Source organism: Dicentrarchus labrax, unplaced genomic scaffold (assembly GCF_905237075.1).
Source record: "Dicentrarchus labrax unplaced genomic scaffold, dlabrax2021, whole genome shotgun sequence".
Taxonomy (NCBI): domain Eukaryota; kingdom Metazoa; phylum Chordata; class Actinopteri; family Moronidae; genus Dicentrarchus; species Dicentrarchus labrax.
In genome coordinates, this window is record NW_026136710.1 from 9,447,319 (window position 1) to 9,468,764 (window position 21,446).

General features: G+C 40.1%; 2 protein-coding genes across 7 annotated transcripts in view; both read right to left on the bottom strand.

Moving 5' to 3' along the window:
• Positions 1-7,638, bottom strand: part of prrc2b (proline-rich coiled-coil 2B) — a 21,257-nt gene extending 13,619 nt beyond the window's left edge. For 3 of the 6 annotated variants that reach the window (XM_051413592.1, XM_051413593.1, XM_051413589.1), the window contains exons 1-10: positions 7,474-7,638; positions 3,515-3,692; positions 3,212-3,389; positions 2,935-3,037; positions 2,252-2,315; positions 1,914-2,057; positions 1,173-1,486; positions 899-1,026; positions 617-780; positions 65-146 (exon numbers count right to left, since the gene is read on the bottom strand). In XM_051413592.1, the coding sequence (XP_051269552.1) occupies positions 65-146; positions 617-780; positions 899-1,026; positions 1,173-1,486; positions 1,914-2,057; positions 2,252-2,315; positions 2,935-3,037; positions 3,212-3,389; positions 3,515-3,629 (1,292 nt within the window). In that variant the 5' untranslated portion in view covers positions 3,630-3,692; positions 7,474-7,638. The remainder of the gene's footprint in view (positions 1-64; positions 147-616; positions 781-898; positions 1,027-1,172; positions 1,487-1,913; positions 2,058-2,251; positions 2,316-2,934; positions 3,038-3,211; positions 3,390-3,514; positions 3,693-7,473) is intronic. The other 3 variants (XM_051413594.1, XM_051413591.1, XM_051413590.1) reach the window with 2 other exon arrangements.
• A 4,724-nt stretch (positions 7,639-12,362) lies between these two features.
• On the bottom strand, positions 12,363-20,387 carry LOC127369986 (inactive phospholipid phosphatase 7). Its single transcript, XM_051411597.1, is given in 3 exon segments — positions 12,363-13,978; positions 19,745-20,108; positions 20,110-20,387. Coding segments are annotated over 3 exon segments (915 nt in total). The 5' UTR covers positions 20,272-20,387; the 3' UTR covers positions 12,363-13,589.
• Between the last annotated feature and the right edge of the window lie 1,059 nt (positions 20,388-21,446).

The window sequence follows — 21,446 nt, forward strand, 5'->3', positions numbered from 1 at the left end:
TGACAAAAAACAAGAGTGTGAGCTTGTTTGGAGGAATAATGGGCAACAAGGAAAGAGATCTCACCACATCTTGTTTTTATCACCGTGTTCGTCTTCATCATCACTGAACTTGAGCTTCTCACTATAATCAACTTCCTCATGCAGTCCTGAAAAAGCAACAAACTAACAGTCAGCAACAGTGCTGTGGGATGGGATGTTGAGCACTGGGAACAGGCATTGGTATGCCATCAGCATGTTCTCAGCTGGTTAACCATCGTACTTTCATATTCATAGAGTGGAATGAAATAAGCACTGTTTACCTACACATATGTACTTAGCTGTACACCTATTTTCATCTTATTGCTCACCTAGTATACTATGGATGCAGGCTATGGAGATACTGTACATGGAGTACTGAAGTCTTATTACAGGAGTTAGAGCAGTGAATGGTAATAATTGCTGGCCTATGATGAGTAATTCACAAACAGTTCACATGCAAACTATGGCGTGAGTAAATATTCAGAAGCTGAGGAACAAACTTAATGTGTCACAAACATTACACAGTCAACTGAAATCATATTTTTCTCCACTATAAGAGGGGGCTGGGGGCAGCTGAACAAGTCTCAGAAATACTGACCTGCCCATCCATCCTCGCAGTCATGGTCAAGCTCATCCAGATCCTTCAGGTCCTCTGGATTAATGATGGCTGGGCGTTGTGGTCTGTCACCAGGCCTGCGGATGGGCTGAGAAGACAGTCGAGGTGCAGTGCGGACAAAGCGGTTCTCTCTTTTCACATCACCACTGCAAGTATAGATGGTTAAAAAACAAATTAGCAATTGCCAGAAGTCACAAACCTCTTGGTCAAACTGCTTAATTAATGGATAAATGCTCTCACATTAATGAGAGTGAAAGTACTTACTTGACTTGAAGTTCAGGTTTGGCGTAGCTCTGTCTAAACGCGGGTTTGCTGTCAAATCGGGCTGGGGCTGCAACGGTGGTAGGAACATGTTCTGTACCTGGGGTTTCACGTGTGTCTTTAGAGCACATCTGAAAACAGCAGGATGAAATGCAATGAGCAACCAAAATAATTTGAACCATTTCTGACTATCCCGCAGCTGATTTTGTTAAATTAAACCAATAGGCTGTATTTGAAGCCCTTAAAAACAATGTATTTAAGGAGTCATAGTACTTACAAATGCGGGCAACATGTCATGGTAGACAGCAGTCGAAGTGTGGTGAAGCTGATACTGCAGGGCAGTAGGGACGGTTGTTCTACGGACAGGCTGGGTGGGTCGCAAGGAAGGCTCCTTTGGGTCAAGGACTGGTGACTGAGCAGTCACTACACTAGAAGAGGTTGTGCCGGTGGCAGAGGGGGGGTGAGATGAGGCTGGAGGGGTGCCAGTCTCACCCAGGGCAGTGATCTTACCCTCAGGATCTGCTGGCAGGCCGAGGGTCAGGGACGAGGGCTGAAGGTTCCTGCCACCACCTTCCCTCCAGCTCGTCACATCTTGAAGAGGGGAGAGGGAAATTTCAGAAATAACAATGAACAAACTTTACATGGAATGATTTGCACTTTACAAAACAACCACACTGTCATCTCCATGTCTTTAATGTCAGGAGTTAATTACGCGTTGCTAAGTCAATCAATGCTCTTTGTATCACTGAAACAGCCCATGCAGAACATCCCAAATTGTCTGTACACACATAAAAAAACAAAACAGCAGCTATTATCGCATCTACACTAGTATAAGTATGTCAGCGGGTCTGTTGTGGAGTTCAACTAGTTGTTAATGTGTTTCATCAGCATCATTAATTCCCAGATAATCAAAACTCTGCCGTTGCCAATTTAATAATTTGCTTTCTAGCAGACTTCATCGTTTTTTTTCGCTTTTATCTTTGAGACTGGCAGACAATTTCTGAAAGTTGAGACTTACTCTGGGGGCGGAGGCTTGGTCCGGGCCCATACGACGGATCGAAGCCGCTTCTTTCCTTGCCAGCCCTGTCCTGTTCTCCAGCTGCCTTCAGCGTGGGAAATTCCTCGTGAGAGAAGGGCTGAAGTCGGTTTGAGGCCCTTAAACCTGATGATGTTGTTGAAAGAAGTAGCATAAAGAAAGATGTTCATCTGAAGTGTACAAACTGAGGACTGTTGTACTAATTGGCAAAGAGATGTGGGAGGGGTCACAATCCGGACAGCACACCATTCAGCATTAGAATGTTGTTTGATTTTAAATAAACTCCCCCCCTTCAATTATAGATAAATTAGGGGACTCACCATCTGGCTCTACTGCCTTTCCATTTAGCTGGGCCCATTGCTTTGGTCCACCTGTGTTTGTGTTCTGTGAAAGTGAAGAAAACCAAGGTCACAGTCTACTAGCTGCATTACCCCAAAATTCCACCAGACATTGCGGCAAAGCGCTCCGGCTCCGCTGCGTTCACTGGACCTGATCGCGCCCGTTGAAGGTAATGCTTTAAATTGCACCAGAAGCGGTGAGTCCCAGAAGGGGCACTCCACTATGCTCCAGCTGCGGCAGGAAGCCAGACACCATAACAGCACAAAGAATACTGTCAATTTTCTCAATACAATACTGCGTGCAGACTCTTTTGAGAATTGAAAGTAAGCAGGTTAGAGGAAATTTTAAGCGGAGAAACACACTGTTTTGTATATTGTTTGTTGCATTCTGTTTTGTACAGAATACAACATACAACAACATATGGCAGGCAACACACTCCTAAGACACTCCGCTGTCGGTGGATTTGAAGACAAACCAAAACATTAGAAAGCCGCGCCCGGTGGAATTTCTGGGTTTCTCTTGACTCTTTGGCTATAACTAATTTAATCTGCACTAGGGCTGCAGTTGTGCATTGCTAGGGCTTCTTGAAGATTAACAAGAGACAGTTAAAAACACAATATTCACGATGCAATGTCCCATGTTAACCATAGATGCATATACACACCTCCTGGTTGGCTACCGGTGAGGGCTTCTGAAGATTGGAGACAGATTTCTGTAAAGCCAGCTGCGGCTGCAACTCCGGCAGCTGTGGTATTGATGCAATAGAACTGCGGACAAAAAGGAAAAAAAGCTTAGTTTTGTGAAAACCAAAAACTACGAAGGCTGTCGGAATACCATTGTAGTGTAAATATTATCAGTTAATCTTAAAATGACTTGTAGCACATTTGATTTGCCTGAACTTTTATTGTTAGATAAGAAGGTAGTTTGCAGTCTCCCCTTACCTCTTTTGATCGGGTTGTTCCTGCTTGTTCGCCCATCCTGTACCGTCTTTAGGCACAATAATCACGTTGGGATCGTTTCCTTTGTTTTCGGACTTCAAGCTCGGCAGGTGAGCAGGTGGGGGCATGCGCCGGGCTGTGGCCACTTTGCCAAGACTCTGCAAGCCATGTCGCGGAACTACTGGGAGAGAAAACACAGGTAGATAAAGCACTGGCGTGAGATTAACAAAGGGATTGAAACAGATTAACAGACATGTAAAGAAAGTAATGAAGTATTTAGGAGAGAAACAACATAAACAAACGTACCTGTGTTTTTCTGAGTTTCTATTGATTTTCCCTTGTACTTGTCAAATAGGCTGAGTGAGGAATACTTGCTTTTCCCATCCTTGGACTTGGTTATTTGCCCCAAACGATCGGACATTGCGATGTAATGTCATCGAGTATGGAAATTTTTCTTTGCGCCTCTTCCCAGTGCCTTCTGATTCTACAAAGAGAGGAGGAGAAGAAAATTCCACCTTTAGTACAGACCATAGCGTCGGAAATTTTGTTACAAAATGTTTGTGGTGGAGGTTGTTACCATGTGAAATTTGTCAAAACTCAATTTATTTTAAAATTTTGTCACAATAAAACAAAGATACCATGACTTAAAAGCAAAGTCAGATTTGGAAAATTCTGGTTGCAAACGTGGCGAATTCTAATTCAAGAATGATTTTTTGTAAGATAAAACAAAACATACAGGAGTAATGTAAACATAATATTCATATTTTCAGTTTTTAAAAAAAAAAAAAAGAAATAACTGACAATGTCAAATAACATTTTCAAGGTTTTATGCAGCACAAACAAAACTCCACTTGTACTGAGATAGTAGCATTACTTTTGAGGAGAATAGCTCCAGACCAAGGCTCATAAATCTGAAAATATTTGTGTGTCTAATCACAGCTGAGAATATTTTTTTTTTTTTTGGGTTAACTGGCCGTTTAATATTAATTAGCGACAGCTGATAAAATCTGTCCATGAAGGTTGTCATTGCAACAAGAGAAATTGAAGCTTGACAACTAAAAATAACCACCGTTTAGCATATGTGGCTGACTACCGCTCATAGTTTGTGCTTGGTGTGTAGCACTGATGGGTACAGTATAGTTTGCAGTGACCATTCAGCTTGAATCGGCAGGTTGCAGTGGATTAGAGAGATTTCTGATTGTCTTTTCAGCCCCATTTACGCATTTAGTTGCCTTTTCTTCTTCTACAATCAAAGTAATGCCAGTGCAAAGCAAATAAAAGGAAGGCAAAGCAAATGTTTATAATGCCAGATGCATCTTTTAAATCAGAAATAATACGCGTATTATATGTCTGTATCGCTGTATTGTGAGCATATGAATTGAATGTTTAATCAGATTCACCATTTATGTAAATATGGTTGGACAGCTTGTTCTGATTGTCTCTGATGTTTTGTAAATTAGAAACAGAGTGACTAGTTAGTTCCTCACACAGGTGCAGAATGTACATGCATGTTGGTGGTCATATGGGCACTGTGTATAGTTTTTGCAATGTGTTCCTGTGCAACTTTTAACAAAAGATGTGAGCCAATGTGAGGTGACACATCAATCGCCCTTTGTCGGTGCTAGTTCTTCCGTATGTCAGGGCCCTGGCCACACAGAGATCATAAGCATTTCCACTGCGACCTCAGCAACATCACAGTTGTACAGAAAACCGCTTGCTCCATGTTAGCTCACAGAATGACTCGGAACGGGTATCATAAACATGGAGAAAATACAGGTAAACAAAGTGCTTCAAAAATATCATTTCAAACAGGCGGTTTTATAATTCCTTAAATGAACTTTATATTTTTTTGCTTTTACATCTGCTGTGGAACTGAACTTCAACTTTAGTTTTTGCTTGTTCATCATCAGCACATCCCCACTTATTTGCATGTTTGAGATAAAATAATTACAGTGAAAAGAGCATGGGTATGTGGATTATTTGGAGCAAAGAGGAAAAGTATTTGTTCTATGATTTGAACACCATAAAATAAATGTGGCACCTCATCACCGAGTGTCAGCAGCAGATATCTCAAAACCTTGACTGCAACTATTTGTATGGCGAGATACCACTAGAGACAAGGAGGGAAATGTTTTTACATGATTTGACAGAACTGTCCCCTTTGAATGAGTGACATGTTCAACACTTTATTCAACCCAAAATTAAGGCCAAGTTCTCGTTGGCAGGAAGTAAGACTCATGATGTTGCCATGCAAAGCAACCTCTCTCTTTCCTGGTTGATACTCCATTTCCATCTATTCTTCCCTTGCTATTGAGACCCATCATATAACTGATGTTTGTGGCATTGTGTAGATTTCAGAAAGCTAGAACCATGTCCTCAAAGCAGAAAGCGTGTAGGCTTTGTGCTTATCCATAGTTTACATCTGACAAAATTAAAATTATAAGTTACATACTTGAAAAACATAAAATCGTTAGCTCAAAATCTCACTGTTACCAAACAAGAATATATGCCAACATAAATTTTTTTTGGGCCTGCCATAGTGAAATATTTCAAATTAAGAGGGATTTTCTCATTTATTTCTTAGCTTTATCTTCACCTAAAACAATCATTAAATGAATGCAGCAAACGTTTACAAGCACTTGCATTAAGCACAATATCTACAGATGTGTTATCCATAAGCAATTAGGTTTTTATTTTAAATGAAACGGTTTTGACAATCAAATCATTTTAAGTGCACACAGCTGCATGTGTTTTCTAGATTAATGCTGTGATACATGGCCTAACATGTTCATCAAGTTGAACATTTATGTGATGGCTACTTGCTCACATTTCAACGCGGTTGGCTTTTAATACAAGTAGCAAACAATATATGTGAAGAGTGATACACTAGCAGACACAAGGCATTAATAACGTGGGATAAATTTAGAGTATATATATATATTTTTAAATAGCGGTGGCTACACCCCAACAATGTTATATTTATTTAATATTTTATACCCAAATCTATGCAAATACATATCGTTGTTTGAGCTGAATACCAGACAATCCACAATGTAACGCTAGTTATCGGAGGCCGCTCGGTTAAAGCTCCGCATAGGCGTTTTACCAGGACTGCTAAAGAAAAAAATATCCGTCCATCAAGGTCGGTTTAGTCAAGGATTAAAAACAGATAAAGCCTGACCATTTCCTCTTGGTTTAATCTCAGAAGAAAAAAAAAAACGTTGAGTTAAGAAAAACTGATCACCAAATTATACATTCAGCGTTAGTGAACGCTAAGGTAGATAGGCTAACGCTATGACAGCTAACATGAGCCCTTTCTTGCATTTGTTTTACATTTTTAACGTTATTTCAACCAGTCGGCCAAACGAAAACGACATTAACACTATAACTAAACATACTGGCTATATCTATAACATATTTTTCCGAGAGCAAAATAACGTTAGCTGTAACGGTGTCGTTACCCCACCGAAAAGCTAATGCTACTTCCAGCACATGAAACTGACACCAGCCAGTTTATCGTAAGCTGCACGAAAACATTAAAACTGTTATTTCTGCGAGCAAGATGAAACACAAAAGAGGACTTGGGTGAATTTAGAAGATTATAAGGACTAAGTTAGCCAACATTATCTTGAAGTGTAGGCTGCGTAACAACACAAAAACGACAAGAAGGACCCTTGGTGTAGTTGCTAGCCGTCACTAGTAAAATGTGCTAGCTGGTGGCTGAAGAAAAATAGCTATGTAAACATGAAGCGCTACTGGCCAAGGTCTTGTAGAGCTGCAACTTAAATCATTAATGTCTCCACGTCTTCGACTGTGAATATGCGAGGACACTGCTTTTCGGTTTCTTCCAGCAAACACGCAGAAAAACAGAACCCCAACCAATTGCTCTCACTTAGCATTTAGCTAGCATCGACAGTCGCAGCTGGTTTCGAAAACTAGCGACACGCCAATCCCGTTTAACTTCCAGTCTTCAACAACAACCTTGACAGGCCGGGTTTTTTTTTTCCCTTTTTTTTTTAGTGCTGTAGTGCTTGACGTTACTAAACACTGTTGTTCTGTGGGAGATATCTATAATACACTTAGACCCGTGCTAACATTTTCAACCTTTCTCCGCTTTCTCAACGGTCGGACGACAGGGATGGGAATGTAGGACAAGGCGATTAAAAATGGCTGCTGCACAGAACAAAGCAACAATAAAACTAGGCAGCGGAGAAAGACAGGCAAAACTGGAGATTTTGACACCGCCATCCGCATCCATAACTCACCGATTCAACGACTTAGTGTACCTTCTGATCAATGACAGTGATATATTTCCACAAAATGTTGTCTAATCAAAGGATGGATGGCGATTGTAAAGCCCAATCTTCACAGGTTGAACCGATCGCAGTGTTGTTGCTGGGGTCCTACCCGGCCTGGAAATGAACAGGGCTGTGTGTAGGCTGGATCGGCTCGCCTGAGAGCGTCTTACGTCACCAAACGACGTTGGCAGGGGAACGTAAACAAGCGCCCCTGCTGGTCGATTTCAGCAAACACACCCTCCCCCATCCCTTTTTTTTTTTTTTTTTTGGGGCATTGATGATTTTTTTTTTTTATGGCTATAAGACTGCAAAACAAACCGCAGTAAATGTCACTGCTATAAAACTAAAAATAGAAATCACAGGCGTATTGGCAATTAATTAAGACAATAGCGTCATATTACTGATTATTGTTTAATGTTAATGTACATTGTTTGTCTCTGTAACACCTTATCAACACTTATCACAGTCACTTTTTGCACTATTTAATACACTTCTTGCATTATTAGTCTCACATACATATTTATATTTATATAGATTATATTTTCCGCTAAGTTACTGCTATACATATCTTTTTTTTATTTTAAATTAAAAAAATATTTATTTTTACACCATGCCACTACCTCCTGCTGGAACCTGTGCAATATTCCATATCAATCACATCTGTATAAAAGCTGTATTTAGTGTACAACTCTTATTCTATTTTTTCTATTTTTATTAAATCTTGTGTTTTTTCTATTCTATTTTTTAATTAATGTTTATTTTTCTTATCTGTTGTGTTGTATCTAGAGCTGCTGTAGCAAGTAAATTCCCCCAGTATGGGATCAATAAAGTCTATCTTTTCTTATCTTATATTATATTAGATCAAATAGTGAGCACCCGTGATTAGCTAACGAGGTAGATACAGCAGGGTAGGACATAGTCAGCTTCTCGGGTGTTAACTTTAATGAGTGGGCTACTTCAGATATCATATGTCTGTTACACCCACAAAACTGATCAATAAATAATATCTCTCTCTCTGTCCTCTCCTCAATAAGGCCTTGGTAAATGGTCTGCATTTATATTGCACATTTATTCAAATGAATATATAATTTGCCTGTCATTCATCCATTCACAAAAACTCACAGCATGCAGCAAGTAATCAAGGCACTTTTAGCATTAAATAAGATAGACTTTATTGATCCCACACTGGGGAAATTCACTTGTTACAGCAACTCCAGATACAACACAGCAGATAAGAAAAAATAAACAATAAACTTTATTTTATTATTATTATTAAACACAGTTTGTACTTCCACTTCTGTACTCTCGCACTACATTCCCTTATGCTGCTGTGTCTAATGATGATCGCCCACGGGGGGTCAATAAAGGTACATCTTATCTCATCTTGTATACAGATGTGACTGCTATAGAATATTGCACATGTTACAGCAGAAAATAAATGATTTAACAGGACAAAAATATATATATATACAGCAGTCATTTAGCAGAAAATATAGGCTAGAAAGGGCTATGATATACAGTAAAGGTCTAATACTAATTAATGTGCATGTAGGAAATTATTTTGTGGCATGGTGCAACCCACACACTGCAGCCTTTTTATAACATAGTTTGATGTGACAGAGGTAAAGCAGACACTCTATGGTAGAGGAAAGGAGGAGAACAGACACACTAAAGCAACAAGTCTATAAAGCTCATCAGACTAGAACATGTTTCAATATCCACTGTCTCAGAAAGTTGTATTACATGCATTGCTGTCATTTATTCACAGTGTTGATACTTCCATCTCCCATGACCAAGGAATGACTAATTTCAGGAATCATAAAAAGAGATTAATCTGAGATCTAGTGCACACCCTCTTCTTGGTAAACTGTTGGCCAATTGTTGCATCCTCCTAAAAAAGTAAATTTTGTTTTCCACAAAGTTCAAATTTCTGTACAATTTTGCATGTGACAAAATAATGAATTAAAACAAACAAACTTGTCTGTGGATGGTATGTGATGGGCTTTCCCTTATTAAGTCTGATTCATCAGTGATCAGTTTTAAAATAACAACAGTGCATTAAAATGTGATGTATATATTTTGAATTATATACAACTCTGAAATAAGCCTTTCTCCCAATGACAGTAAAGAGCCTAACAGTGAACCCAGCTATGTCAGAGGGATTGTTTGCATTCATATTAGTACAGGGTTTGAGTCATATCCTGGCTTTGATCTCATTCTGGGTATGACAGATTCTACTGATCTCTTCCTGAAAATGTGTCTACTATTCCATTGAAACACTTTAAATACTTTGATAGAGCAGCTCAAGAGTGACAGGAAGGTAGAGGGAGAGAGAGGAGATGACATGCAGCAAAGGGTTGCAGGTTGGAATTGAAGCTGGGCCCTTACGGTAAGGACTCAGCCTTAGTACATCGGGGGCCCTGGTAGCTCACCTGGTTGAGGTGGCAAAGCCTTAAAACACTGACAGTGATCAAATCAATCAGTTAATGATCTTTCTTTCTGCATTCTGCATTTTTTAATTAATAGGCTGTTTTTCACAGTCATATTAAATAAGGTGACATTACAAGGGGTTTGCTCCTTTTTCTAACAGCAAGTACGCTAATGCCAGGTAACTGTCACTGAAAACAATAGGTGTATTACCCTTCCAGGACATTGCCAGTGTTCATATTAGTCAGATGAAACTGCTTCCTGAAGATTCCTCTAGAGGGAGCACTTGTCTTACCCTTCTTCAACCATTTGTTTCAAAAGGCTGCACACATCTCCCACTGATCCCTCAGCTCATGTATGCTTTATTAAAATTCACATGAAGTCTGCAATATTGGTTTTACTCATCCTGAAAAAGTGTACAGAAAAATCACAAAGTCACATAAATTTATATTGTACAGATTTAAACTAGAAATAATAATTTAAAAAAATAGATTAACCCGAATTATCACGTAATAATTAACTTTGAGTCTGTTTGTAGCGTGCCACACATAAACACATAATTGACTTTCAACAGCTTGGCCCAATCCAGTTTCTTGGGAGTTTTCATTTTCACTATTTTGCAGTCTGACAGTCAGTCAGATAAATGTTTTCATTAGCCTGCAGGGCTGCCAGGGGTGATCTATCCATTAAACAGTAGTTTTTATCCCAGCGAAAATCCCAAATATAAAATGCAAATGTCACTGACAATCACCAGAATACTTGTTTGGCATTGCAACACGCTCAGAGACACATACCTGCAGCCCGCAGTGTCAGTGACACCTACAGTTGTGGTGTCTAATGTTTCTTCTATCTATTTTATACGTAACCCAGAGCTGCACACGAACAGAGCAAAGACACAACAGTTGGACGTGTGGTGTCTGCTTCGTCAGTGTACGTAGACCCTGTGGAAACAGGCCTGCAAGCACTATCAGCGCTTTCTCACAGGGATATTTTGGGTACATGCTACGCAGCGTTATAGAGGCCTTGAAATCAAACAAACCTGCAGTATGACACGCTGTAATTTGGTGATGTTGCATGTGTTTTGCTACAGAAAGCTAATCATCCTATATGAACCAATGACTTAATACGTGTGACAGCAAATGATCTGAGGAAAGCTGTACTGATATAACTTTTATTTCACCTTGAGAAACCTCATATACCATGGTGCCAAGCTAGCCTAATGCAGCTTGGGAACTATCCCGTCCTCTTTCTGTAAATTATCCTCTATCTCTTTGTGTGCATACATATTGATATTGATTGGGTTTATGTGGGAACTTTGTCCTAACGGTGGCATTCATAAACAAGAACAATCAGGGAAATCTGTTGATTAGTTCCCAAAGCCGTGTTGCTCGAATGTTGTTTTATGACACTGCATCTTGCTGTCACTGAGCGTCACACATTTTTAGGACAGGCACCTCTTCTCCTCCACACTTTTCAAACTTTGAGCCGATAAAGGGTTATTATTAAGGACACGTTTCTGTCTTGTCTGCAGTGTTTCTGTCTCTGCTCCACCGCTCAACCGAAACTTGTTTTTAAATCAAGAGACATTTGCTCCAAATGTGCTTCAGAACTTTTTCTGAAGTCTGTCAATGCACATATAACCAGATAAATAACAATGAAATCTCTTAACCCCAGGATCTCTGCCAGAAAGCAGTTTCTGTTCCTCCTAAATGAACTGTTTCAGAGCATGCACCATTGCATTGGTGTTGTTTCCTGTCAGATTTGTCTGTGGTAAGAATAATGTGACAGGAAACTAGTGTCAGAGGCCGTAAAGACACAGCCTTAAGTACACAATTTGGTCTAAAATTATATTAATGCAGTTAATCGGAAAACACTATTTGTTGAGAACAAACATTCCAAGCTTAATGTCAAGTGAACCCCTACTTTGCATGCTACACAGAGCACTCTTGCAACAGTGCAGCTGCATTACAACTGATAAATATAAGACATAGAAAACCACCAAAAATCAATGAGATAACTGTGAGAATGTATTTTAAAGGTGAGAGGAAAGCCACGCGTCAGATGGATTTCGAGTTCTAGCCTTTAACGTCTCACCATAGAGTGCTTTTTTTCTACAGCTTACCACTGCCGGAAATAGTATAATGACCATGTCTTAGCTGTCTCATCACTTAGGGTTTCAAAAGACCACACTTCTTTATTCTTTTACTGAACAGCCAGTGCACCATGTGATGCCTTACAGTCCATGTGATGTTTGAAGCAATCAAAACAATTTGTTGCGCACTTATATATAGGCAGTTAGGCTTCCTATAGGATTCAGCTGATTTGTGAACATGGTTCATCAAATCATGTTAAATGGTGTTTTTCTCATTCTAGTAGGGACTCATTTTGACACATTTAATAAAAATAATAAAAACACAAAGGCATCCATATTTTACTGACAGCCCACCTCGTTTTATTACTAAGATGGAGAAACAAGGTAAAAACATGAAATACAGATCCTTGTACAGAACAGAGGAAACGCATGTACACAAAACTGTATTTACACACCAAACCAATGCAATGAAATGTTTGCCACAAAAAACCCCAGCAGGTTTAATTCAAAGGTCAATAATAAAAAAAAAAAATTCAGAAAAGAAAGGTAGAATTTATTCAAAAGTTGTTTTGTGGGGCACAGAATCAGTATCACTGACAAACCATATGCATCAGTAGCCTGAAATTATAGAGCTAGAGAGAAAAATCAGCTATAAAAAAAGAAAAGATTTTAACTCATTAAAGCATAAATGGCATGTTGAAGGAAATTATATTTGACCCCGTAAGAAAAATATCAAATTCAGCGGCATCAAAAATAAGTTCATATTTGGTAAACATACAGTAAAAAGAACAGAATCCCATCAGAAATATACAAACATATCATTAGTCATGCCAATGAGGAACAATGTGGAATATCCAAACAACACTTTATTTATGTTAGTAATACATCCAATATTACAGCCTTACACCAATCTCTATTCAGTGTTCAACATGGTTTAAGTACTTAACTATCCAAACATAAAAGCACAAATATATATATGAAAAAAAAATTGTGAGAAAGAGGAAGAGGTAACAGAGAAGGAGGAAGTAAAGGGAACTCAGATGATAAAGAGAAAGAGGCACACAGAGTCAAGAGAGAATTTGTTGAATAGAAATAGGTTCAGTTATGGATGAATGGAACCAGCGTTCATACTGTATGAGAATCAAAACTCTAAATAAAGATAAATCTACTCTAAATAAAGATAAATCTCTAAAGAAAAATCAAAAACCTTAATCTTACATGTTCGTTTTCACCAGATCATTGTCAGTTTGTATGTTGTCTTGGTTTTTCCCTTTATTAGTAGGACTTAATTGAAATTAAGGAGGAACAGAGGTGTGTGTTAATAGATTTGACTGAAGATGCAAGGATTGGTGAAGCATTATGAAGGTTTTGTAAGGTACTGTGACCTGCCTGTTTTGGGCGTTACATGCAAGCCAGCATCTGATTTCGAATATAAATGCTTCTCGGTTCGAACCCTGCGATAAGAACTTCAGACCCTTGCAAAAATAACTTCACAAGACCCAGTCATTGCGAGGTTAGTGTATCAAACAAGCCTTGTGTGCTAGCATAGCCGTATATCAAAAGCTCAGAAAAAAGGGCTCCAGCTGAGCGTGCTTATGGAAATAATAGTCTGACAGGTGCTTGATGAAAGCCACACCGTCTCCATCAAGCTGAAGTGGAGCATGCCCAGCGCAAAGCCACACACCATATCAGTTAGGTGGTGTTTGCCCAGCAGCACGCGGGACACGCCCACCAAGAAGGCCCACAGCACCAACAGGATGCGAAGTGGCACAGCTAAGACCAGGTGGGACAGCAGAAACTTGGAGACCATGGCGGCTCGGCTGGCATGGGCGGCGGGGAAGGAGTAGATGTCCATGGCGATGCAGTCCAGGAAGCCTGGCGTCATCTCCCAGGGTCCCCTGCGCTTCACCAGCCTCTGGACTCCGGCCACAGTCATGACATCAAGAATGAGGGCTGTGATGAAAAAGGGAATTAGATTATAAAGTGAAAACAACTACGTTGACATGTTATAACCTAGACAACAATTGTCCTTAGCTTATAATTCTACTTAAAAACACAGAAGTATCAACACTTAGATTATGAGAGTAAAAGTATTCATTGTGCATAAAAATGGTCCCTGTGAGTAATTTTATTATTATATATGGTTGTCAATACTGATGCATTAACATGTAAGCAGATATATCTGAAAGATTGTGAAATGATTAAAGAGGAAGGAATGAACAAGTTCTGCTACACAAATTTAGACGTTTAGAAGGGAGATCACTCTAAAAAGGTGCAACTACAAAGCCTTACAGACTGCTGAAACGTGACAATGAGCTTATTTAGCTGGCAAAAAGGCCGGGAACACTGCTTCAATCCATTATAATCCATCAGATTTTCTAAAACTTCCTAATGTTTTGCTCTTTTTATGTAAAATCTTAATCTGAAAAGTAAAAAGTAACAATAGCTGTTAACTAAATGTATTAATCTCAAAATTGAACTTTTTATTTCACTGAACTGAAGTTATGCACTATAATTATTTGTTGGTCGAGTCATCCCCATAACCACATCCGAAATGTGTGTTCAATTAATAAGCCCTGAGGCTTGGGGTAATGTCTGTGACCCCTCACAGAAGTTCAATCAAAGAGGGGTTTTTACTCTTCCGACTGTCTAATTTAAAAAGGGTTTTAGAGGCTTAAAGAGGTGAAAGTATCCACTACCTCTTGGGGAAAAGGCAAAATTATAGAAAAGATAGAAAAAAGAAAGAAAAAAAAACTGTTAATCATATTGTGCCTCGGATTTATACTGGTACACCTTAGTGCTCCTGATCAACCACTGTCATAATTAAAGTGTTCCCATTTAAAACAATGTGGCAAATGAACTTTAATGAGGGCAGTGAAATCTCCATAACTGAGTACCATTATTGTACCACTGAACTTTTAATGTGAAGAGCTAATTTGCATATCTTAGCACCACTCCAGTAGTGTGTTTTTAGCCATGCTAGTGTTTGCTACAAACTAAAATATTATAACAATTATTGGATGCAAAATCATGTACAGTGCATGTTTTTATAGATTTTTTGTTAAATGTCCCAACAGCTAATGGATGGACATTTGGTAAACCCATTCATATGTATTGTAATAACTTTGCGAACATGGTTAACATTATATAATCTCTCAGCGTGTTAGCATGTTGATGTTAGCTTTTAGTTAAGTACACTTGTTAAATCTGTAAACAATACTAGATGAGAACAATAGTGATAATAAGTAAAATGCAGATAATTAACAGATACAAGTAACACTGTCACAGTGGAACAGTGTGCTTTTATATACCGGTAATACTGTCAGTACTAAAATAAAGCAGAAAACTATTGTACACATGTTAAAAGATATGCTGGTGACCAAGAATAACCAATAAGGCATACAATACTGGTAGCATTTGCTTTGAGTCCACATACCAGACATTTGCAAATGCCTTTTATAGCTCCACAGCACTCCCAAAAATATCCCTACCATCGCCATCTTTAACTTCAGTTCAAGTCTGCCATCTTCACACACACTCAACCAGTCCTGCGCTAAATAACTGTCAGTTGTCTGACATATTGGTTATGCTGCCCTACTTCTCATTCCAGTCGCCCACTCACTGTCCTAACGGGGCCATTATTTTAAACTTCTATTCCAGCTCCTTAAAGGCAGGCTAGTGAGGTGAGGCCATGTTCATGTTCAATAGGAAAACCGATCTGAATGCTAGAGGAAGAGAGGAAGGAAGAAAAGAGAGACGGGCAGGCTTGCGAAAAGTAAAAACTGTTCAGGACAGGAGCTAAATTAATTGGTGAAATGTGAGAGAGGACAGTTGTGCTGTTTGCCCCGCAGTGTCCTCTGGCAGTCTCAGAAGTACTAAAGGGAGGAAGGTGAGCCAAGCAAAGCATCATATTATCCGCTGTAAGGATAAGCCTGTTTGTGCTGCCCAACAGTGACAATTCAGTTTGGTTTTTTTTTGGTATCATCAACACATTAAAGGAATCTGGGCATTATTGTACAAAACTGTGTTTTTTTTCCCCCCCAGAACAAATTGCAAATGTACCCTCTTGAATTTTGGGCTGGCACACTGTGTGACTCCTTCTTCCCAGTCAGGATTTTTGTTCTGCAGTGCTGTTCCTGTGGAGAGTTTCTCAGTGCTCTTGGCTGTGAAACATCATCAGCACAACTGCAGTCAGCGCAGAGTAAAAACACATTTGAAATCAACACCCAGTCTGTCAGCATACAGTTATTGATCACACAAAAACTGTTTTGAGAAGCCAACCTGCTCTCCATCAATGAGTTAAATCCTGGGTGATGAACTCCGGCTGCCACAGATCAACTTGCCTTGTGAATAATTCCCACAATGCCAACTGTTACTCACACTACCAAGCTAAGCTGAAGGAGTACTAGAACAACACTTTATACTAAGCAAAGGTCAGTCTGTTACTTACTCTAATTGACTAATGTAGCCAGCAAACCACTCCACATCAGGGTCAACACTGCCCAGCACATACTGGACCCTTTATAAAGGCTACAAAAGAATATAAAAATAGATGATTAAAAAGACTATTAAAAACTTTTTCGATTGAATCCCAAAGAAGGATTCCGCGTCCCAAACTGAGATGCAGCACACCTCTCTAGTTTCTATGGCAATACAAAAGTTCAGTGCATTTAATATGACAATCCTACCACAAAAGTCTATTTAAACCTGCAATTAATGACTTCTTGGTCACTTGGGGTCAAAGAAAATTTACACAGCCAGCAGATATGAAAAAACATTAGGATTATTTGGAGTTGTGTGTGTTCATCAGATAAATGTAAGTCGATTATTCACTCTCCTTTTAGCTCTAATTTGGTCTCCACCAACTCCTGAGCATAAGATCTGTCTCTTTACCCACTAAATGACTATGTTCACCAGCTAGTTGCGCAAAACTAGTAGAATACATAGAACAGTATAGAGTAGTGAAAAAACAATCACCAAAATAAGTGAAAAAGCTCCTACAAAGCTGCAGAGATAATTCTCTGTAGTTGTGTCACTATGAGTAATTTTCTTTCACATACAACTAGATATATGATTCGTTAATTGAAACATATTGATTATGGTGTTTTTAAATATTTTTTGAACTGGACACAATTTTACAAAGAAGGGATTTTTAAAGTACAAATCTGTGGCAACTGATGTAACATGCATTAAAAGCATGTGTTAGAAAACTCAAATTAAAATTAAACAAAATAAAAGCATAGTTGCCATTAAAATGGGAGCTTTTGGGGTTTTATGTGTGTTTTTTTTCAGTTTTAATGCTTGAACTAGTTCTGTGTTTCACTCTCCAACTAAAGAATATTGAAACTGAATATAAAGAATAAATCATTCAGTGTAAGGACATCCTTCTTGCATAGGTTGATTACTTGCCTTAACCATCAACAAATTACCTACACCTTTCCTCTTTGAACAAATGTTAAAAAAGAACTGTGCATGATATATAAACATGGATTCTTTGAGAACTACACAAAGAAGAAACCGGCCAAAGCAGAGCTGCACTGCAGTTGATAAGGATGGGAACATCTTCTGTACAGTCAAGGTCTCTCACATGCTCAGCAGTCTTTTCAGACAGTCCCAGTCATTGTGCGACTAAAACTTTGTTTTCAAAACAATATATGGGAAATATTTTTGCACTGTGCAGTTCATACACACATGACAGTGGACTGAATCAAACCAATCCTGACAGGCCAGTCTCGGCTGATTACTTTCCTGTTAGATGAAAACAAAACAATTTCAGCCAGCATTAAATATTAATTCCCTACCCACTGTTCAGTACGTTTGTAGATTTTCTCCTGACAGACCTCAATAGACGAGAAATTATCCTGCACCGACAAGCATTTGGGGCTGAACAATGTCTCAAACACAATACAACAGTGTCCCAAATCCAGAGATTTACTGGCTTCCAATCAGGACTCAATGTAGCTACAGCCAGGAGATTTGTCCTGCTTTTTGGTCGATAATCTGTGTTTGGGTCATGTGTGTACATGTGCATTTGCCGCGCTCTCTCTCTCTCTCTCACTCTCTCACTCACTCACACACTCACAGAGAATTTTATCTCATGTAGTCTGCTCTTTACTGCATAAATAAATGTTGACTATTGTCTGGATATATTTGGGGGATGATCAACTATCATGACACAATCTAATACAACTCAGCATTGCAAAACTACCTTTGCATATATTTGCCATTCTGAGTTAGATTGTATTATATTGTATATAATGGTAAGGTGTAACTCATAATACTTAGTTAAATCAACACCTCGCTGACACATATCAACAGTAAGTGAACATAAGCTCATGAGATGGTGATAATTGAGATAAATTTTAAATGGGTCAATTGATTTTCTCTTCTTTAATTCAGAGACTATTTCTGCTCTAAACATACTCATGTCTGCTGGCCTGGAGAGGGCGGTGCTCCTGAAGCTCATGTCGGCGGTCTGTAGCACAGAGATATTCAGACAGCATGCTTCAAAGCCTGGGTGCAGTGTCAGGTATGTTATGTCAGGTCTGGGGGTGAGAATCTCCCCCAGAACCCAGAGGGCATCCACCTCCCTGCAGCACATAGTCTCTGTGGCTAAAACCGTTAACATTTTCCACACAAGGACCTATTAAACAATAAGTTTGTCAGGAAACAGTCTCTCTCTCTCTCTCTCTCTCCTTTTACCACTACGTCACAGCCCGTTGTGATGTGAACGCTTTAGCTATCGCCGGTCACTCACCACCTGCCCTGTTCTCCACAACTTAATTTCTTTCCTTATTTTTTTTAATCCTCGTCTGTTCCTGGTCTCTTAAGACGCCTGGCAGGCTCATAATTATAAGGCTGTGGTCCATCAGATGCATATGGATAAGCATTTTCAATCTCTTCAGTGTCAAAACTACCACTGGGATCCATATTTATTAATGTTAAGATTAACCTTACTTGGCCACTCTCTCATTTTCCTAGAAACTGATTCACTGGGCTCTTCAACCTGTGAGTCGCTCTTCAAATAAACACTGAATAGACAGAAAAACTGCAAGATGGAAACACTCCCTGCTAACACATCATGTTGACTTGTTGTCTTTTCTGCTGCTGAGGGACAATCAGCAATACATTTAGAATGTTTCACTGATAATAACAAAAACTTTGTGTTTGTGTATGACTTTGAAAACATAACCTGGTACCACTCTCTAATAACTCATACCAGAGCTGAAGTATTTATAAGTTTGAGCTAATGGCCTTAAATTGGTTAATAAATCATTGAATGAATGCTTTCTATTTTACAGTTGTAATGTTGTTAAGATCCTCTTTTCATCCCATGATCAATCAAGTATTAAAACAATCATCATTAAAATTAAAAACTATATAAACCTTTATAAAAGTATATGCCTCATCAGAAAATATTACCCACACTTTTGCATGTCACAAGTGTATGTACGATTTTAAAACTGGAATGTATTTTGGAAATGTAACTGGGATCTGTGTAATGTTTGTAATTACATACAGTGGAGAATGGCACAGCTGACTGATCTCACAGGTGAGACCGGGTGCAAAGTCAACCTTTGCCAGTTTTGACAAAGACCTTATGTGAATCAGTTTCAAGAGAAGATAGTGAGTGCATGTCATTGACTGGCTGGCCTCTCCTGTATGGTGCATTCTGGGTATTGAAGGGCTGGTTGTTGGTGAGTGTGGTGCGCCATTTACCAAGCAGCAGGTTCACCAGGACTTCTTGCCCTGCCAGAGTGTTACTCCTCGTGAGACACACAATAGTACCAATGATCCACGTGATGCCGTGTCCCGTAAGCGCTAACAGGGTGACCATGGAGCGGCAGCCTCCCCAGGAGGACGACGTGTACGCGCACACCCCCATGCGCTTGGACAGACAGATGTCAATTGCGAGGAGGGAGTTCATCGCTATTCCCTTGAATGAAGGGTTCAGCTGCATACAGTCTTCCTCTGGCAGTCTGCCGGGCTCCCTCTTGTCCTTGCTGCCGCTGTCGGTCGGCTCCTCGCTTGGCTGGCTCGTTTGGTGCTTTATTTGACCAGGTCTCCTTGCGCTGCCTCGGCTCTCCGGACGGCCCAGCGCCGCCGCCGCCGCCGCCGCCGCCACTGGTACCGCCGCCGCCGCCGCCGCCGCCGCGGAGGGGCTGGTTCAGGGACATGAACTCAGGTCTGCTCAGGACGCTGTTTCTCTCCCGCGCCCTGGATCTCGCATTGTAACTCGAGGGCATGTTTGGATAGGGCCAATTTCTCCTCTGTGGGTGCAACAACCGATTGTCAATCTCCGGAAAGATGATTCAAGTGGTGCGAGTCCACCACGACAGTGAAATGTCCCAGGATAAACCCCCCCCCCCCCCCCCCCACCACACCACCCCCACCTCCAACACCAGTCCTCCCCCTCCTGTGGCCTTAATAAATATATTTAGACCCAGTGGAATGTGCGATGGCCATGCTGTTTATACCGCGACCCATGCACGCAGGGCAGTGTGTGTATTGAATGGCATGCGCCTCGGCCAATCCAGTGAAACCCGATCTACAGCATGGAGATAAAATAACAACATGAGCATCTTGTTACGCCACAACATGGCACAACCACACGGCTAACAGGTGCTTTACTGCGTGCTGCTGCTGCTGCTGTGAAAAACAGCCGAGAATGTGCAAGAGATACGCAAGACACGGTGTTGTCATCTTACCAGGCGAATGATGAATATGAGCCACAAAGCATCACTCTAAATGTCCCCTGCAGCCTCCATAGCACCCCGGATCTCCTGGCAGCGAGGAAGAAGGGGAGGATGGGAGGAAAGGGGGGGGAGACTGTAGTTTAAAGCGACGCAGGCCAAAGCTGAAACGGTTAATAACCTGCCAGCATCGTCAACAAAGGGTGCAGACAAGGCAGCCCCAGTCAGTGCAGCATTTGGTTCTTCCGGATTCGACGTAGATTACGCACGTTTCCGATTCGCCATCTGCGCTCCGCTGCGCTGCGGAGCGGAGTTCTCCAAGGTGCTTAAACAGACAGCGGCAGGGAGCGGAGGACCGGAGGAGCGGAGCGTGCCGGCTTTTAACGGGGACACAAGGAGTTTCAAAATGCTTGTGAATAGAAAGTAAATAAATCAATAAATAAATGACTAAAACAAAATAAGTGTTTGGATTACTTAAAAGATAACAGTCTACAAAATAAAATACTTATAAGTAGGCCTACAGAGAAGAGCTTTTGACTTAGCCTCCCTTTCACATGACATAGGAACAAAAGACCCCTCCCCACGGAACCAAATATGATAGACAGTACTGATTATTGATTACTTATCACTGGTTACAGCAATCTGACCGGCCCGGAAAGCACTTTAAGAAATTAAAATTAAAATAAACATAAACATAAGCATGAATGTTGATAATGCTGAAGCTAAAT